This window comes from Cicer arietinum, chromosome 1, assembly GCF_000331145.2.
Source record: "Cicer arietinum cultivar CDC Frontier isolate Library 1 chromosome 1, Cicar.CDCFrontier_v2.0, whole genome shotgun sequence".
Taxonomy (NCBI): Eukaryota; Viridiplantae; Streptophyta; class Magnoliopsida; order Fabales; family Fabaceae; genus Cicer; species Cicer arietinum.
The window spans coordinates 3114515-3132133 of NC_021160.2; the positions used below are offsets into that span (position 1 = coordinate 3114515).

Here is a 17619-nt window from a genome sequence, read left to right on the forward strand (position 1 = left end):
TTTAATCTTCTTTATATTCAATAAACAGAGTCCTAAACAATTCATGAATTCACAAAGGTTGTATTTCAACTATGCATGTATGTTTCTTTTCATCTCATTGTGAGATATTTCCAAAATATTGGTAATATATGTATCTATAATTTGTTATACATAAAATCATATTGTTGTTGGTGTAGTGGTTGTTTTCATTCTTTCTTAACATGCAGTCTCGAGTTCGATTCCGCGTTTTGCTTTCTTCCGCGTTTTGCTTTCTTTTTGGAAATATTCCCTTTTGAAAAGGCATAACTGTTGATTTAAAATGAAAAGGTGCAAGAAGTAATCAAACCTGGGTCATGCGCGAATAGGCACAATGTTTTGCCACCAGACCATTGAATAACTTCAATGAATGTATGAACGGTATTTATATATGTCCCTTTGCAAACAGTGGCAGAAGAAGAATTACAACTCGTTCCCAAGTGACATTAGTTTCCTATAAATAGGGCCACTTTGGACACAATGAAAACAACAAATTCAAGTATTTGTCATCCATTTTCTTTCACTCATTCTCATATACTAAGTCAACTTATTCTTTTCTAATGCATTAGAAAAGAATATGTAACATTATTTTGTAACAAACTATTGAAAGATATTCTTGGTGTGATAGTGCAAATCATATCAAGGTTTCCAAAGTACCCTGAAGGGGATTCGCTGGTTATCTCATTTGCATCCAATTGGTGGGGGCGAATCGAACCTAAAGGCTAGTGTAACAACACGCTTTGGAATTTGCTACATATAATCTTCATCAACAACTTCACTATTAAGGTCTTGCAGCAATTGTCACCAACACAGATCCAACAATCTTTAGGTTCGATTTTATTTTCAATCAATGGCTGCATCACTTAGTGTATGAAAATCAAAGTATTTGAGCTCAAATACCCTCACTAGGGATTTTTCCATAGACCACAAATAGTAGATAAAAACCAGGGGGTGCAAGAGTAGATGAACCAGGCACGGTAACTTCAATTCCATATGTTTTATCTTGCACAATACCCACTTTATTTGGCTCCAATACCAATAATCTTTGATTCATTGAGAATGAATGTGTAGTAAACGGAGGCGCCAACATTGTGACGTGCACTAAATTCGGGTAATTCAATGTCACGTTCATTTGAAATTGAAGCTCCAATTTCTGATCATAACTTAGTTTTATTTAGGGGTCCGACAAAATCCTCGGACGAAGATGTGAGTTACGATGATCTAGATAGGAAGGTGAAAAAGCCTCAAGACTAAGTTCCGTTGGAAACAAAACATTTTCAAAACTATAACCAACATGAGGGTTACTACCACCAACCACAACCCTCCCATCACGAACCAATATGGCAGTGGAATGGTACATTCGTGGCGTGGTGGATGGGCTTTGTTTTTTGAATCTGGATCCAATTGGATTATTTGTTTCGTAAAGAGACGGGGTTAAAACCGGGTTACGCCCTTGTTCCCATCCAGCTGTACCTAAAGAAGCTCCGTTAATTAACAAAACGTTGCCGTTTGGAAGCATAACCATATCACTCATTACTCTAGCACCCGACATGGTTTCCATTTCCCATTGTGGATTCGGGTCGGTTACTTTGATTCGGGCGCAAGTATTCAGAGCTTGCCGAAACTCATGTTTCTTTGTGTTGTTAAAAGAACCTCTTGGGGCCCCACCACAAACCAAAACATCGGCTTCCACAAATGCTGCTTGTAGATTTCTCAATGGCAATAAAACGGTAGAACCGGTGCTTGGGTAACACCTGGGATCGCCACCTGGCACTTCTGGAAATGTTTTCACCACCATGTTCTAGTAATGTTGGTACACAAATCAAACATAGCATAAATTAGAGATGTCGTATATTCTTTTAATTTGACTTTTCATACATGCATTAAAAGTATTCATTTTTTTGACATGCAATAAAAACAAGACTGACATAACTTCATAAGTATTGTGTTAACGTCTCCATAAATATACGGATCTTTATTCACGTTTTCTATATTTTTATTTCTGTAAATAAAATTAAAAGCTACCTTAGCATGCGTATCTCTAAACTAAGTAAAAATACTAGTGATATAAAGTTGACTCGAGCAAAAAGTTAAAAAGTAGAGGGAAAAGTAGCATATTGAATAAAAATAAATAAAAAATTAGCATAGTAATATTGAGTGTTAAAAAAAAAAAAAGTAAAAATACCTTAGTATAATCAAGGAGGATAGCTTTGCTGTTAGCCATGATGAAGAGATTGCCATCAACATTGAGAAAAACAAAAGGATACAAGTTATTCTCTTGATGAGGATCATTGGTCTCAACCAAAAACGGTAAATTGTAGACATTATTAGCTCTGCCATTAATACTTTTGGGAAAAAACTCGTAGTTGAATTGTCTCCTACCGCCGATAACAATCTGGCGACTGTCCGGGAGGATATGGCTGGTGGCATACCATCTCCGGGTATCGAGTCCGCCGTTAAGTTCAATCCAATCACATGTGTGACAAGGAGTAAATATTCGAACATTGCGTTCTCCATCGCTGTAGCCACCGGTTTGGACGAGTGCTCCATCGGACCTAACCGTACCGGAGGAACACCAAACGTCGGTTTGAACAAACAATGGACGAAAAGTATTGTATGTGACGTCGTATTCGATGGAGTGGGAAGTGTAGTCAACTTTAACAACTTTTTTGGATGGATCATAGCGACACCTTCCATTGGGCAAAGAAATATTGGAGAGACCAAAATCAGTACGGTCGAATATGACAATGCGGTCGTTGTGAAGAAGTTGCATGTGCATGGCCACAATGCCAATGTTTTTTTGTAACACCTTCCATTCTCCTCCGCTGGCAGACACCGGATATACCACGCTCGCAATCATAAAGAAGATAACTCAATTGCTCATTTTTATGCTTGATGGAACAAATACTACTTAATAATTTAGGTGATTATATGTATAACATTGTTTAAATTTTACGTATATACTAAATCAATCTATATATTCTTTGTAAATAAAACTTTGATCTTTATCTCTCTCTCTATATATATTTTGAAATTCAGTCTTAATGTTCAATTCAATGAATATACACGTATTTTTCTATAATTCTATAAATAAAAACTTCCTTGCACGCTTTTAAACAAGATTACACTTTTTCTTCTTACCAAGTTAGTTTTTTTACCAAAAACAAAACTACACTTCAAAACTAAATCTTTTTCGAAATTAATTTATATATTTTCCCTATATTATGATCGCATGCGACATCACAATTTATGGTTACAATAAATACTAAATAAAAAACTTTTACTTATAAATACTAAAAAGTTAATTTTTTTGATAAAAACCAAAAGATAAAAAGATATATATATATATATATATATACGCGCGCGCGCGTGCGTGTGAACTATTATATATGCATTATTCATAAAAAATTCAAAAGATTTCAAAAATTTAATCAACAAATATTAGAAATATATTTTTAGCATTGAAAAAAAGTAGAATTTGATATTTAGATCTAAGATCTAAGCTCAATATATAGAAAATTTGGATTCGTTCGATCACGTTTCTATAATTGAAAATTAGTAATAGACAAACAAGGTAAAATTGCAACAATCTTACATATATAAAATGTATTTTTCAACTAAACTAGGTTTTACAGATATAAAATGTATTTTAAAATACAATATTTTTGTCCTTTTTTTTTAGTATAAATTGCTCAATTTTTCTTAAAATTACTGGATTTCCCACTTAATCATTTTATGGGTACACACACCTCCACATAATCTCTCTACTTAGCTACAAAATTTTGGAAATTTTATCATTAAAAAAATTGAATAATATTTAGTTCTCCTTAAAAAAATAGTTAGCATTAAATTTATTTATAAATAGGCGCATATAATTTCAAATTTATAAAGAAAAAAAATTTATCTATACTCAAATTATTTGACACTGATTTCAAATTATTATACCTGTTACGCGTCATTTTAATAGAAATTTTATTTTCACTGACAACAATCATATTTACAAATATAAATATAACTAATTTAAATAAAATTCAATCATAAACATTATACGTTCACCTAAAATATGAATTGAATCCTAAACAACCATAGTAATAAATTTCCTATGTTGACTTTGCCCATATATTTCAATTCATTCAAATTAAAATTCATGAAAATAAAAATTTAATTACAACAAATTACAATTACATACAAATATCCACAAATATATGACTAAAGTGTTGCTTGGCAATAACCCAAATGAATGCTTCGGTCTTTCATGATATCTTGATAAAAAATTATTATTTTTCTTTCTCTTCTCTTTTATATTAAATTTATTTTACAATTTTTCTTTTAAAGTACATGGGACTTGATGATGCAACAATTATTTTCACTTTTGGATTTAAGATCTAAAAGATCATATTAGTTGTACAATTTGTTCATTTATTTTTTTTGTCATTTTAGTTCAAATTTCCTCTTTCAAATCTTCTTTTGCATAATCTAATAGACAATGCAAGTTGTACTACTTTATTTTTATTTTTATTTTGTCATTTTAGCTGTAATTTTCCTCATACATTATGCTGTTAAATATTTCACTTTAATGACAATTAATCCATTTTAAAAAAGTTAAATAACCAAATCACAAATTAGATATAATTAAGAAAATCATAAAATAATATTCTATATAGTTACTGATTCTTGTCACACACGCATGCGCTGACACTTTTCCTTAATCTTCCACGGAGCAATAAAAGTTACCATCAATAAGTAAAACATACTCCCACGAAGGAATAAGAAATTCAAAAAATTATAGCAATAGTTTCAATTAATTAATTATGGAGAAGAAAATATGGAAAATAAGTTCCATGGAATTAGTGTTCATTTTTTTTGTCTTTCCATTTCTCACTTGCTAGAATTTCATAATAAGACAAACATTAACTATATGTGTATTATAATTAAAATTACCCATAATCAATATTCTTAATATTCTACTAGTCACGCGTCATTCTATTAACTATTTGCTTCTTTGATTTGATTTGTTTGCCTGTGAATGCTTTTATTTGAATTTAATATAATGACTTTCGTTATAATATTTCTCATATACAAATTAATTGTTCAATTAAACTTTTCACAAATCTGAAATAAGTAGTGTTACTATTAATAACAAATAATAATAAAATCAATAATAACATTATTTTTTATTTGCTATGAAATGGTTGCATGTTTGTATAAAAATATTTCTTCCTAATTCCTCCACCGACAATCATATTTACAAATATAAATATAAATAATTTAAGTAAAATCAAACCGTAAAGACTAAACGTACACCTAAAATAAGAATTGAATAGTAAACACATGCAATTAATAAGTTTCTTATGTTGAATTTGGCGCCAATATATTTCAATTCAACTTCAATAAAATCAAAATTTAATTACAACAAATTACAATTACATTTATAAATATCCACAAATATATGTCTACAATGGTGTTTGGCAATAACTCAAAGGAATTTGTCGAACTTTCATTATATCCACACACCAAAGATTTGATAAAAAATTGTCATTTTTCTTTATATTCAATAAACAGAGTCCTAAACTATTCATGAATTCACAAAGGTTGTATTTCAACTATGCATGTATGTTTCTTTTCATCTCATTAGGATTCTTCATCTATCTATAGTAGATATTTGACCAACATCTCCCTTTAGGTGAACATTTGTTTCCTTGATTTTATTTGATCACTTTCAAATTCATTATCGAAAATTTGAATATAGTAATATATTTTACGTTATCAAAATTAAAATCTAATAAAAAATCGAAAAATTTGAACAGTGGAATTACCATTCACCATCCACTTAAAGTACAAAGGCTCATCAACATATTTTGATTTAGTCGACTTCTACTCTTGAACAATTTAATGGTCCGCTAAAATTTAAAAATGTATACATTTTATTTTATTCAATTAGTGATAATGAGCTCGTTTGATTTTTAAAGTAATTTTTATAGTATTTTATATTTTTGTTATAACATTTTTAAAAATAAAACTTTAAATAAAAAATTAATTTAAATATTTTATCTACTTTTTACAACTTTTTTTTTATATTACAATTTCAACATATAATTAAAATGAAAAATTAATTTGAAAAGCTTTTCATAAAAATCAATTTTGAAAAATACCTTTTTAAAAAAATGTGATTTTTATCGTATTAAAATCTTTGATAATAAATATCTAAATTATTGAATGTCATGTTATTAATTAACAACAAATGAATTTAAAAAACTTATACTATTTTTATGTATATTTTTCATAAAAATAATTTGTAAAAATATAAAACAAAAATCACATTTTTAAAATATTAAACAAACCACCCAATATCACGTTAAGATTTATAATAAAGAATAACATACTATAAATAATAGACTAACAAACTAAAAATTTGTCTAAATCGATTTCATTTGGATCAGTTTTTATCCCTTGAAAGCCTCATTTGCATTTTTAACCAAAAATGGCAAAAAGGGATCAATATAACCATTTCGTCCTTCTTCTTTTTAACTGTTATCAATCCAATTACACTTCCACTAATAAACGGGAACCAGAGTTTTCATTTAATTAGTTTGAATCCGAGATTTCGAAGTTATATGTATATTTTATGTAGTTTTACTACTTTGTCTAAAACAAATTAGGTAATGGTAAACGATTCACGTAGTTTGCATTAAAATATAGGCACAAATCTAATTGTCATCATTATTGTACACACAAAAAAGTGAAAATACAACTTTCTTTATCGAAAGGAAAGACAAAATTTCACAAATAGAATCAACCTTGTGGCTGTTATAACTTACTGAGTATGGAATATTTTACATGGTGCATCAATCAATAATAAAGTTCTATATATAATCTATGATTCAATAAAATTAGATTTTTTTTATCCCCTTGTAAGGTAGTTTTCTTGATATGCAAGAAATCTCCTCTTTCAGATGAACTTAATTCGTATAGTAAATTATTGAACAATCCTATAATTTTACACTAGATTTTGATCCCTTATTATCTATTTTTCCAACAAATCCACAATTTTCTGAAGTCACCAGGTGAATATAAAACCAAAGGATAAACATGTAACTTCACATTCACATGGAAAGAGCTGCATATAGAAGCTGGTTCCAAGTATCAGGTAATCCTGGTAAACACCAATGGCTACAATCATTGCCTGCATGATCACCACTATAGGAAGAAGGGTGTGCATCTTTTCTTAGTTGTGAGAGAAGTGTAATGTCAAGTAAATAAACTGGAGTTTTCATCTTCTTTAACACATTGTTTAATATGTTACTTGCTGGAGGTAGACCTGTTGGATATGTTGAACCAGATAATGGTTCAAGTTGTCCACTACAACTTGTTTTTGGTTCATTCCACTCCTTTCCCCTGTTTCACTCACACAAATTACATTTTACTTCATTTTATAAATTATGGAATTTATATTCATGTATTTAGCTTGGAAAATAAATAGACTAAAATTAAAAGTTGATGTTTCGACAGATCTATGATTTGTTTTTGGTGTAAATTGGATATTGTCTGCTCACAATTGTAAAGACTAATTTCTAGTCAAGTCGAGTACGATTATATGATAGATGACAATTTTTTTTCAAAAGTTTTAACGTTGTTGCATTCTTAAGATTTGATTCAAGTCTAGAATATATGATTTGTTATGTATGTGCATATAATATTCGCCATTAATTAAATTACACAAAAAAAATATGAGAGTAGGAATTACTTACTGGTAATGAGTAGGAGAAATGCCTTGAAAGAATGTTTTAGTTTTGGAAGGATCAACATTAAGATCAACCCAATTAGCCCAAGTGGTCAATCCCTTATTGTATGCCTTTAAACGGTCCATGTTTTTGAGCAGATTTTTTCCATCTCTTATATAATCCCATCTGAACAATCAACAAAGGAATTAACAACCAATTAATGTAGAATTTCCCTTAAACTTATTTTACTCTTATTTTGTGGTGTAAGTGGTTTTAAATTGTAATGCTAAAGGTTTAAAAGTTGTCTACAATATTATTAAATATCACGCAATTACGACCACTATTTAAATGTGTGTTATGTATTTGGTAAATACCATCTCGATCGTTATACTTTACGAAACATCTTCAAACAATTATAAATAGACGATGTGAACGCAATTGTATCTAAGCCTTTAAGATGTAATGTCAATTATATTGAGGGCTTCACCGTTGTGATGTCTATTGTCTCATGTTACTACACATTCAACTACTAGTTACTATACTATACTATATTAGAGCTGCGTTCGGTTATACATTGGACGTGACGTATAGCAAAACAATTTCTCTTGTCACCAACTATTTCTTTAAACTATATTCTACAATTATATGTCTTATACTAACCTACTAAACTAGAAAACGGTGTCTTTGACTCAAACACAAAAAGAGTACAGCTAGTTCATACGACCCAACTCTATTTGAGGACAAATACAAAACTAAAAAGGAGAGAGAGAGAGAGAGTTCAACAATATTATTTAATAATAATAATACAAATTATCATTTTACAACTGTTTTATAGGATATTTGAATTATGTTTTTTAAAATTACAAAATTAAAGTCTTACCGCATATAGGGGCAAAAATATTAACACAACTACTATGTACTCTTTCAAACAGTTAGATGTGTAAGTTTAACCCATAAGTTAGTAATTAGTAGTTGTTTTGGGACAAACATATCCATAGGTGTGTATGAATAGTGTTGTGCTATAAGTAGAATAATTATGATTGCAATAAAAGCATACCCTTGAGATTGTCCCTTGTGGATCCACCAATGCCACGAATTGAATATCAACATGTCCATGTCTTTCCATGCATCTCCAGCCATAATAGAGTCCAATGTAAGCACTCTCCCAACACTTTCTCGAATTATGTCTACCAAATAAGGTGTACGATATAGTTGTATACTTACTCCATACTCCTGTACAAACCCACCACCAAGTGTTATCATTTATCACTTCCACTTTTCAATGGTTCAGATGAAACAATAAATTATTCAAATCCATCGCATGGAATCTCTTTTTTTCGCTTTAACAAACAAGCAAAGTATTGGAGTGATTAAAGTATTTTCCACCCAAAAACATCATTTCAAAAGAAAAAATATGTATTTCTATGCATAAAATACTCACGTGAAAAATATTAATAATAATCTACAACAATCATGCTATGTTCTGTCAATGTCACTTTAGGAAAATGTCAAGGCGACTTTTTTGAATAGAAAACACATATAAATAATGTTAATAATTATTACATCATACAACAGCAGTAAAAAAACTCAAATACAAATAATGTAATAAGGAAAATTGTTTTAACTAAGTTTAATTTTGAATCCATAAAACGGCAAGATTTGTCATTTTGTTAGGGAATCTCGTGAATAATAGAGTAAAAGGCAGATACCATAAAATGCTCTGGTCCAAGCACGGGAAAATGTATATGAATTTTCAACTTATGCCGCCAATATGCATCAATATTTGCTATTGCTATTACAACTATCAATTTTTTCATTATTTCCTCCTACTCCGGTTATCCACGGAATAATGTTCACATGTCATAAATGCTAATCAAATATATTAATTAAGTACACTTTCATGTTCTCTGATTCATATTCATTATTGAATAAACCAACGCGACAAAGGATTTGGATTTACTATAACCACTAATCCACACATTCAACTATTTAACATGTTGATCGAGATTAAATTTATTATTTTAATTTTTAAAGAAATAAAAAATTATAGTAAAATTTAAAATCATGGATTCAGTGAATGTGTGGAATTGTTTGAAGCAAATGATAAAAGGGGGCCTCGAACTTGTAATCACAGGTTGGCATGGTCTTCCTCACAGCCTGTCAACTTCCGTGCATAAATCATGATCTTATTGAACATCTACATCTAAAAAAACAACAAACTGTGTAACTCGTGTTAAAACCTCTCTGTCTGTGAAACAATTTTCATTTCTCTAAACTCTACATTTTTTAATCAAAATCACATGTTAATCATAACTATAAGTAGAATTTTGTGTTCTCTTCAATCAAAATTAGTGACTTGTTTTCTCGAGTTTTTTTTTCTTAGATTAAATGATAAAAAAATTCACATTTAATTATGAAGTCTTAATTTTGAATTTCAAATATAATATGCAACCTAACAATTTTCAATTTTAAAGGTTTCTCCATTGAACTATACCTAATCTATTTTCTCTTGATTTTTTCTTTTGAGGTATTGTGTATTTATCTTTTTGGAATAGGAGTTAAGTAATTTTATTGATATTATTACTTTCAATCTTAAATATAAAATAAAATTGAATTAACAAAAATTATCTATTTGGTTTAAAATTTGAATTAAATAACATTAATTTTTATTCAACTTTCTTTTAAATTTGAATATTATTAAATTCAATGTTATAATTATAATTTAGTTAGGGTGGTATAAGGTACTTCATGTATCTTCTAAGAAAAGAAATCTATGATTAAAGCAATTTTTCTTTATAGCCGCTTAGAGCAACATAAATTGTGTAAAGAAAATGCATACACTTCAGTAAATAAGTGTAGTCCCAGCTGCACTTTACGGTGCATCAATTTGCAAATGGAGGCATAGGTCCCCTATATGCTACGGCCATTGAATTGATATATTTTTTACATTTTATTTTCATCATATATATACATTTAAAAAAATGGATGCACAAACCAACGAATGTGGGTCTAATTGGTTATTATAAAAATTATAAAAATATATATATTGGTCGAATTGTTGAGAATTGACTTATACTATGTAAAGGCATGTGTTCAACTTCTCTCGTGGATTTAAGGACAAGTCATTAGGATCTAAGTTAGCTAGGCCAGTATTTAATTGGTTTCATTTATACCCATATTTGATTTTGGAGGTATAAAATAAATTTTCTCATGTTTAGTCACCATCAAATAAAATTAATTTTATTTTTAGAATTGATTTGATCATAAAGTTAAAATTTGTAATTTTTGTATATAAATCTTATTTTTATGTATGGTTCAATTAACTTTACATTCAAGCTAATTTTAAGTAAAATTAATTTTACAAAATTAATAAATTCAAAATTGATTCTTATAACTGTAATATCAAATATGTAATAAACTTATTTTATTATAAAGAAATTAATACAACCTTAAAAAATATCATGTTTCTACACCCATTTAAAAAAAATGGATACAGTTTAAAAATAGCACGTGAATGACAAATGAAAGGGCAACAAATCATCATAGAGAAAGAAACAGTAGCGTGAAAAATGAAGACAAATGTGGGAGGGTTGTATTGAGTGAACACCACTGAATCATGCACCAAACAAGAAACAAGACAAAGATAAATAAATAAATAAATAAATAAAAAGAAAAAGAAAAGCAAACCTGGAAGGTCACTGCAGACTGTGCTTCTTTCCTCAAAAAGCTGGTCTTTGCATTGGGCACCGACGCATGAATCATACAAGACAACGATTCCCACATGTTCAAACTCAGTGAGTCACCCACAAACATTATCTTTTTACCCTTCCATTTGTTTAGGAAATCCACACCATCGAACCTATACACCCTCAAATATTGCACTCTTAGTAACATAAATCCCTTTATCAATTTTCCAATTCTTTTTTTCGAATTTTAATCTAACTTTAAAAATACAAAGCTAAAAAACTAAACTACAAGTTACATTATTTTCATATAATTTTTAAATTATTTGAAGAGATTTTAGAAATAAATTAAAAACATTAATTAAATTGAAACAACTTATAAACATACTATTATAAGTTTTATTTATTTATTTATAAATTATATCTGTCTCATTAATATTTATATGTAAATATAAAAGTGCATCACCTTTAAATAAGTTCAAATAATTTAATTAAAATAACATTATTCGGGACCAAATTTAGAGAGAAAAAGTTGCTATTAGCGAAACTGAATTATCAAACAAGCACTTCTTATAATAGCTACATTAGGCCTTCTTTCAATATGACATCCTTATGTAGATAAATGGAGAAACAAGGTAATGAAAATAATGTTTGATTCCTAGATAAAAATAGTGTAAGAAAATTGTATAATAGTAGTATTAATATTGTTTGATAGATAAATGTAGAAGTACCTGGGTAAGGCACATGAATCAGGTTTCCAAGAGTATTTAAGGTATTGTTTGTCAGGTCTTCCATACTTTTGGCAATTAAATTCAGCATCAATGAAAGGACAAGTTGAATAATCATAGAGAGGATAAGAAGGGTTAACCACCCAACTTCCTATGAACAAATTGCACCCACTTGATGCCACTGACTTTTTCCCTTTTATATTACTTACATTGTGGAACTTTGATGCTGTTGCTTGGTGTAGGGACACAAACAGAACTTGGCAAAACAGAGAGAATAGAAGCAGAGTAATGACTCTGTAACCCATTTGGGTTTTTTGGAGTTTAGAAGCTGAAGAGATAAAAATATACACTTTTGAGTATAGCTTAATGGGTCATATATAAGATGAAAAAGTTGTAGTAGTACTACTTGGTGGGTTCCTTTGGTGTGGTGGGTGGTGTTGGACACTCATTTTTATTTTTTGTTATTATAAAATATATCTTTGATCAATTTGTTTGTGTAGATCTATCAAGTTTAAAATTTGAAGAGGTTGTTTTTGTGGGGAAACTCAAATGTTACTTGATATTTGCTATAGAGTAAATCAGTAAACTACTCCCTCTATCCTTTCATAATAATTTTTCATTTTACACGTATTTTCTCTTTTTATTATTAACAAAAGTAAGTCACACTATATAAATAAAATAAATCATATTTTTTTATTAAATTATTTAATATTAATATCATAAGTATATAATAAAAAATATTATATTAAATGTGGTGCAATTAATATTAATTAAAGAGTACAATTAAAAAGATATTTTAAAAATAAAAAAAGTAATTACTTTTGAAGATTTTTAATTAACAAATAAATTAATTATTGTGATATAAAAGGAGTATCATTTTGGATGTTAAAATTGTAAATGTATTTTAATTCAAAACATTAAATTTATAAAATATTAAATTAATTATTTAAAGCACTAATAAGTTACATTTATTTCTTCCTTTAGCTAATTTAGGAAACTTTTTATCTATTGGTTAAAAAATAAAGAGATTTTTGATTTCTTACACTTTGAGATAATACGTTGATGTTCTATAAATTTAAATACTTACAATTTCTTAATGGTTTTCATTTGCTACATGTGTGAAAGAAATTGAAAATGCTCTTTTGTATTCCATTGGTCTATTGATGTAACCATCTACATCCTCCAATGTCAAGTCAAGACTCACGGGCTAAAGGGAATCTGTTTCTTCGAATTAAATATATGCAATTTATTGTCACATATCTAAAAGGTGTCATGGAATCATAAGATAAAAATACCAAAAATATGATACTTTTAATTGTGAAATATGTCATTTTTCACTGCTCTTTATTTTGTTTGGGTAGTGGGTTTTCAAGGCATCGATCACTACTCTTGAATTGAGAATAAGTATCGTTAAATACTCAATCAAAATAGAGAAATATAATTAAGATGGTTTATGTCATTTAGAAAGATATTTACTACCTACTGCAGCGGGTGATAAAATAAACCAAAATACATTCCACGAATTTTTAAATTATGGGAAAATAATATATTAATATTTCTTTAATAAGTTAGTGATTTATTTTTTTTAGTGTTAAATTTGTCTTTTATATTTGTAAATATTTATATTAATGATCTTAATTTCAAAATCAGCAGAATTAAAATCTAATTTTTTTTTATAAATTTTTTCAATAAACTCATCTTTTTTTAAGAGGTTTTGATTACAATAATTATAAGAACATAAACTCCCAATCAGAATTTAGAAAAATAATTAAACAAGAGAATTTGAGTCATATAAATTTTAGGATTCTTAAAATTAAACGCAAATGTATCTCAATCAATGTCGTAAAATTTCATAAAAATGTATTACGTTGTTCTTTATATGATTGATAATAAAACTCATAGTACAATTTTAAAAAGTTCTAATTAAAATAATTGAAATGAAGATATGACTATAAATATATCACATCACATGAATATATCTCCTTTCTACATGAATAATATCACAAATTCCAATCTAACAACTATAGCCTTTAATCAATATATCATTCGAGTTCCGAAAAATATCATTATACCCTATCAAATTTTTAACTTTTTTTATCACTATTGAGTTTAATTTATCCTTCACGATGTGTTTATATTTGTTCCAAACCTGTAACTCAATATGTTCCGCTTGTAATATTATTTTTATTATTTTTAAATTTTACATACATATATACTTAATATTTTAATATTTTTTAAATGTAAAAAATTATATTTCTTTGTAAAAAATTTATAATTTTAATGCTTTAAATTTTATAATAATAATAATAATTTTTATATAAATTATAATAAATATAACTTATAAATTTGTTATTATATATATATATATAAAAGTGTATACAGAGAAATCAAAACTCCATCATACATAAAAATAGAGACTTAAATTTTATTTTTAATAAAAAATATAGAATACAAATTTTTTCCGACTAATTAGATGCCGGAATTCTAGAGGAAATGACGTCCGTGGTCCACCACCATGCCATGCCTAGACTACTCTATGGTTTTAAATGAGACAAATATTCATTATTTGCCAACTTGTGTATTGATTATTTGTGTCATTAATTTTATGTTTATCAAATGTGTTATTAACTTTTTTTTTTTTTTTTGCGGAAAATAAATATTTTCTCTATATTAGACAAATACATACATCCCCATCAGTCACCAGGGTTTTAGCGGCACAAGCTTGCATAATTTCGAAAAAATTGTGGACTTTTATTTCCACAATTTTTTTTCATTGTCTTAACATAATATTGAAAAGATTTTAATTAATAAATATTATCAATGTAAAATAATTTTATATAGATATTTAATAGTCAATAAAGTTATTTATTTGAATATTTTTTATCATGAAAGTGAAATAAAATAATATAATACAGTAGAATTTCTGAGATTTATTAAATATTAATGTAAAACTATTTTACACTAATACATATTCTGTATTTTCATTGTAAAAACCTACTAATTAAAAAAATCACCAATGACTGTCAAAAAATAAAATATTCATTAATAAATAAATAAATAATATTTAATAACACTATTCATTGTTGTTCAATTTTATTTTATTATTGTAAAAAGGTTGTTGAATTGTTAATTTGTTACCGACACTATATTTTTGGCTAGTTTTATCACTTTTTTTCGAGGAAGGCTAGTGTTATCACCTTACTCTATTGCAAACCCAAAGGCTTACGATACCCAAAAAAAACTTAAAGCAAAATTTTGTAAAAGAAAATAAAAATATTTCAGTTTTGTGTCTTTAATTTATTATGCTATTACAATTAGAATAAATCAAATTAGAACTATGGATGTTTTAATTAGAGGAAGGAGAAGTTCCTCTATAATAAATCAAATTTTTATCGATGTGTTCCTTCGAAATGCTTTTGAGGTGGGAAAGTTCCTCCATAAACAAAACAACAAAATGTTCCACCCAAAGAAGCCCAAAAGGTGAAGGATAATTTTTTCAACAAACCCACTATATACGCAACCCATGATGGTCAGTGCTTTGGTTCACCCACAAGCACTCATATAATGGGCCCTATGGGCCCCTTAATCCACTGTCTGCTTCATCAGGCTTCAAATTCAATCACTGTCCACTGTGGCCGGTAAGCCATGCACATCTTTTGCTTGCCACTTGATGGACCCCAAAAACAAAAATGCCTGGAACTTTCAATTAATTAAGACCAATGTCTTCTCTATTGTTATTTATTAGTTGACCACATATTTTCCTCAATTTCTTGATAATGTTGGGCACTTGCTAGTTGCAAGACAAGACCAGCAGATTAAACAAGAGCAAGTATTTTTTCCTAGTTTATTCTTGAAGATAATCTTATTCAATGCATTGTATGTTGACACTAAATATGTACATATTTTTCAGTTTGAATGCAATCGTTTATCCAACCCCTTTGATATCATTAGTTTAGGTTTTATCATGTAAAATATTAAATTACATGATATCATAATATCTATTACGTTAAATTAATATGTGGATGCAGATAAATGGTTTTATTTTCTTAGCATTATTGCCTCCGATAATTAATTTTAAATGTGATGCTAGCCATAGAAACGACACTACAATTAGATATGAGAATAGATTATGTCGTCTGTCAGGGGCCTGTGGCCTGACCTATCTATGGTATGACCAATTTAATAAAAAAGTTAAGTTCAAACTATTTTTAAAGTCTATTTATTTAAATAGGTCATGCTCAAACTTATAAAAAAACCTATTAGATCTGACAGACCGATCTATATATATTTTATTTTTTATTAATGTTATTTTTTATTATTATATTAATAATATTATTTTATATTTTAAATTCTATCAATTAAGCAATTACTCAGTAATCATTCCATAATCAATAGTCGTTCTATAGTAGCGATTTCATATTTGATAGTCGTTCAATTAGTCAATCACTCAATAACCGTTCTATATTTGTTTGAGAGGTAATAATGAGTGCGTTTTAAAATTTTTTAGAATTATTTTGTTAGAAAAATTATTTTTTGTTTAATATGTATAGATATGTACATTGATACTAGTATGTGTTGAGTATCACGTAGTATAAGTAGAGTATTTAAATATTTTAATGTGAATAAGACTTTTAAATAGGTTTTCAAGCCAGACCAGACTTTTAAAAATGTCAAGTCGAAAAAAAATACTATGATAGGCTGTATGCCAGACTTAAGTCTAAAAATTTAATCGTAGGCCAGACTCAGACCTTTCAAAGTCTGACCTAATCTGACATATTCCTACCCCTAACCACAAATGCATAAGTGGCACTTGCAGAGCTATGTTATCACCGCCTTGAAATATCATATTAAATTGCTAAAGATACGAGGGTGTAAAATAAATGAAAGTAATTTCTTTTTCATTTTTTCTAACGCAATTTTTTATGAAAATTTGTGTTTGAGTTTAAAGTAAATAACTTTCTATATATATATTTTTATTAACGGGACTAATATTAGAAATTAAACTTTAGAATAAACTATTGAAGTTACACATTTTTACTACTCTATAATCATATTTGTGACTCAAACAATGTAACTTACATGCATGTTGTTATACTATGATAATAATCACACTATATATAGTTGTCACCCTTAAATTAACATCGTGCTACTATATTTATAATTTAAAAACCTCTTTTACAAGATTCATTACTTATAAAAATATAACATCTCTTAATTTTACGGTTGTCAGAAAAATGGGTCTATGATAATTTAAAGTTTAGTTGAAAGATAAATTAAATATAATCAAAAATTATTTTAATTAAAATTAAAATTTGATTTTTTAAATGAGTTGTCTTTATTAAATCAATTAACTATTTTTTAACCCACTCAGTTGATTAAAATATTTGATTTATTCATTCAAACTTTGTTCTCGTACCTCATTTTCACAATTAATTAACGGTAAGTGACACTTTTTAAGAAAACGTGTGATTT

At 27.8% G+C, this 17619-nt stretch overlaps 1 protein-coding gene and 1 pseudogene across 1 annotated transcript; both read right to left on the bottom strand.

Moving 5' to 3' along the window:
• Positions 1–892: 892 nt before the first annotated feature.
• LOC101513723 (aldehyde oxidase GLOX1-like) lies at positions 893–2794 on the bottom strand (annotated as a pseudogene).
• A 3917-nt stretch (positions 2795–6711) lies between these two features.
• LOC101498973 (protein trichome birefringence-like 38) lies at positions 6712–12534 on the bottom strand. Its single transcript, XM_004485826.4, has 5 exons — positions 12151–12534; positions 11424–11595; positions 8794–8969; positions 7764–7922; positions 6712–7410 (listed from the first exon to the last, which is right to left on the bottom strand). Exons 1-5 carry the CDS (start codon positions 12450–12452, stop codon positions 7119–7121), a joined length of 1101 nt encoding a protein of 366 aa, XP_004485883.1. The 5' UTR covers positions 12453–12534; the 3' UTR covers positions 6712–7118.
• Positions 12535–17619: the final 5085 nt, after the last annotated feature.

Excerpts from the sequence above, each read along its gene's own strand:
- LOC101498973 (XM_004485826.4), bottom strand. The coding sequence starts at position 12,452 with ATGGGTTACAGAGTCATTACTCTGCTTCTATTCTCTCTGTTTTGCCAA. Across the intron at positions 8,970-11,423 it reads AGTCTGCAGTGACCTTCCAG|GAGTATGGAGTAAGTATACA; the intron begins GTTTGCTTTTCT and ends GGGTTTGTACAG. Across the intron at positions 7,923-8,793 it reads CACAAGGGACAATCTCAAGG|ATGGGATTATATAAGAGATG; the intron begins GTATGCTTTTAT and ends TTGATTGTTCAG.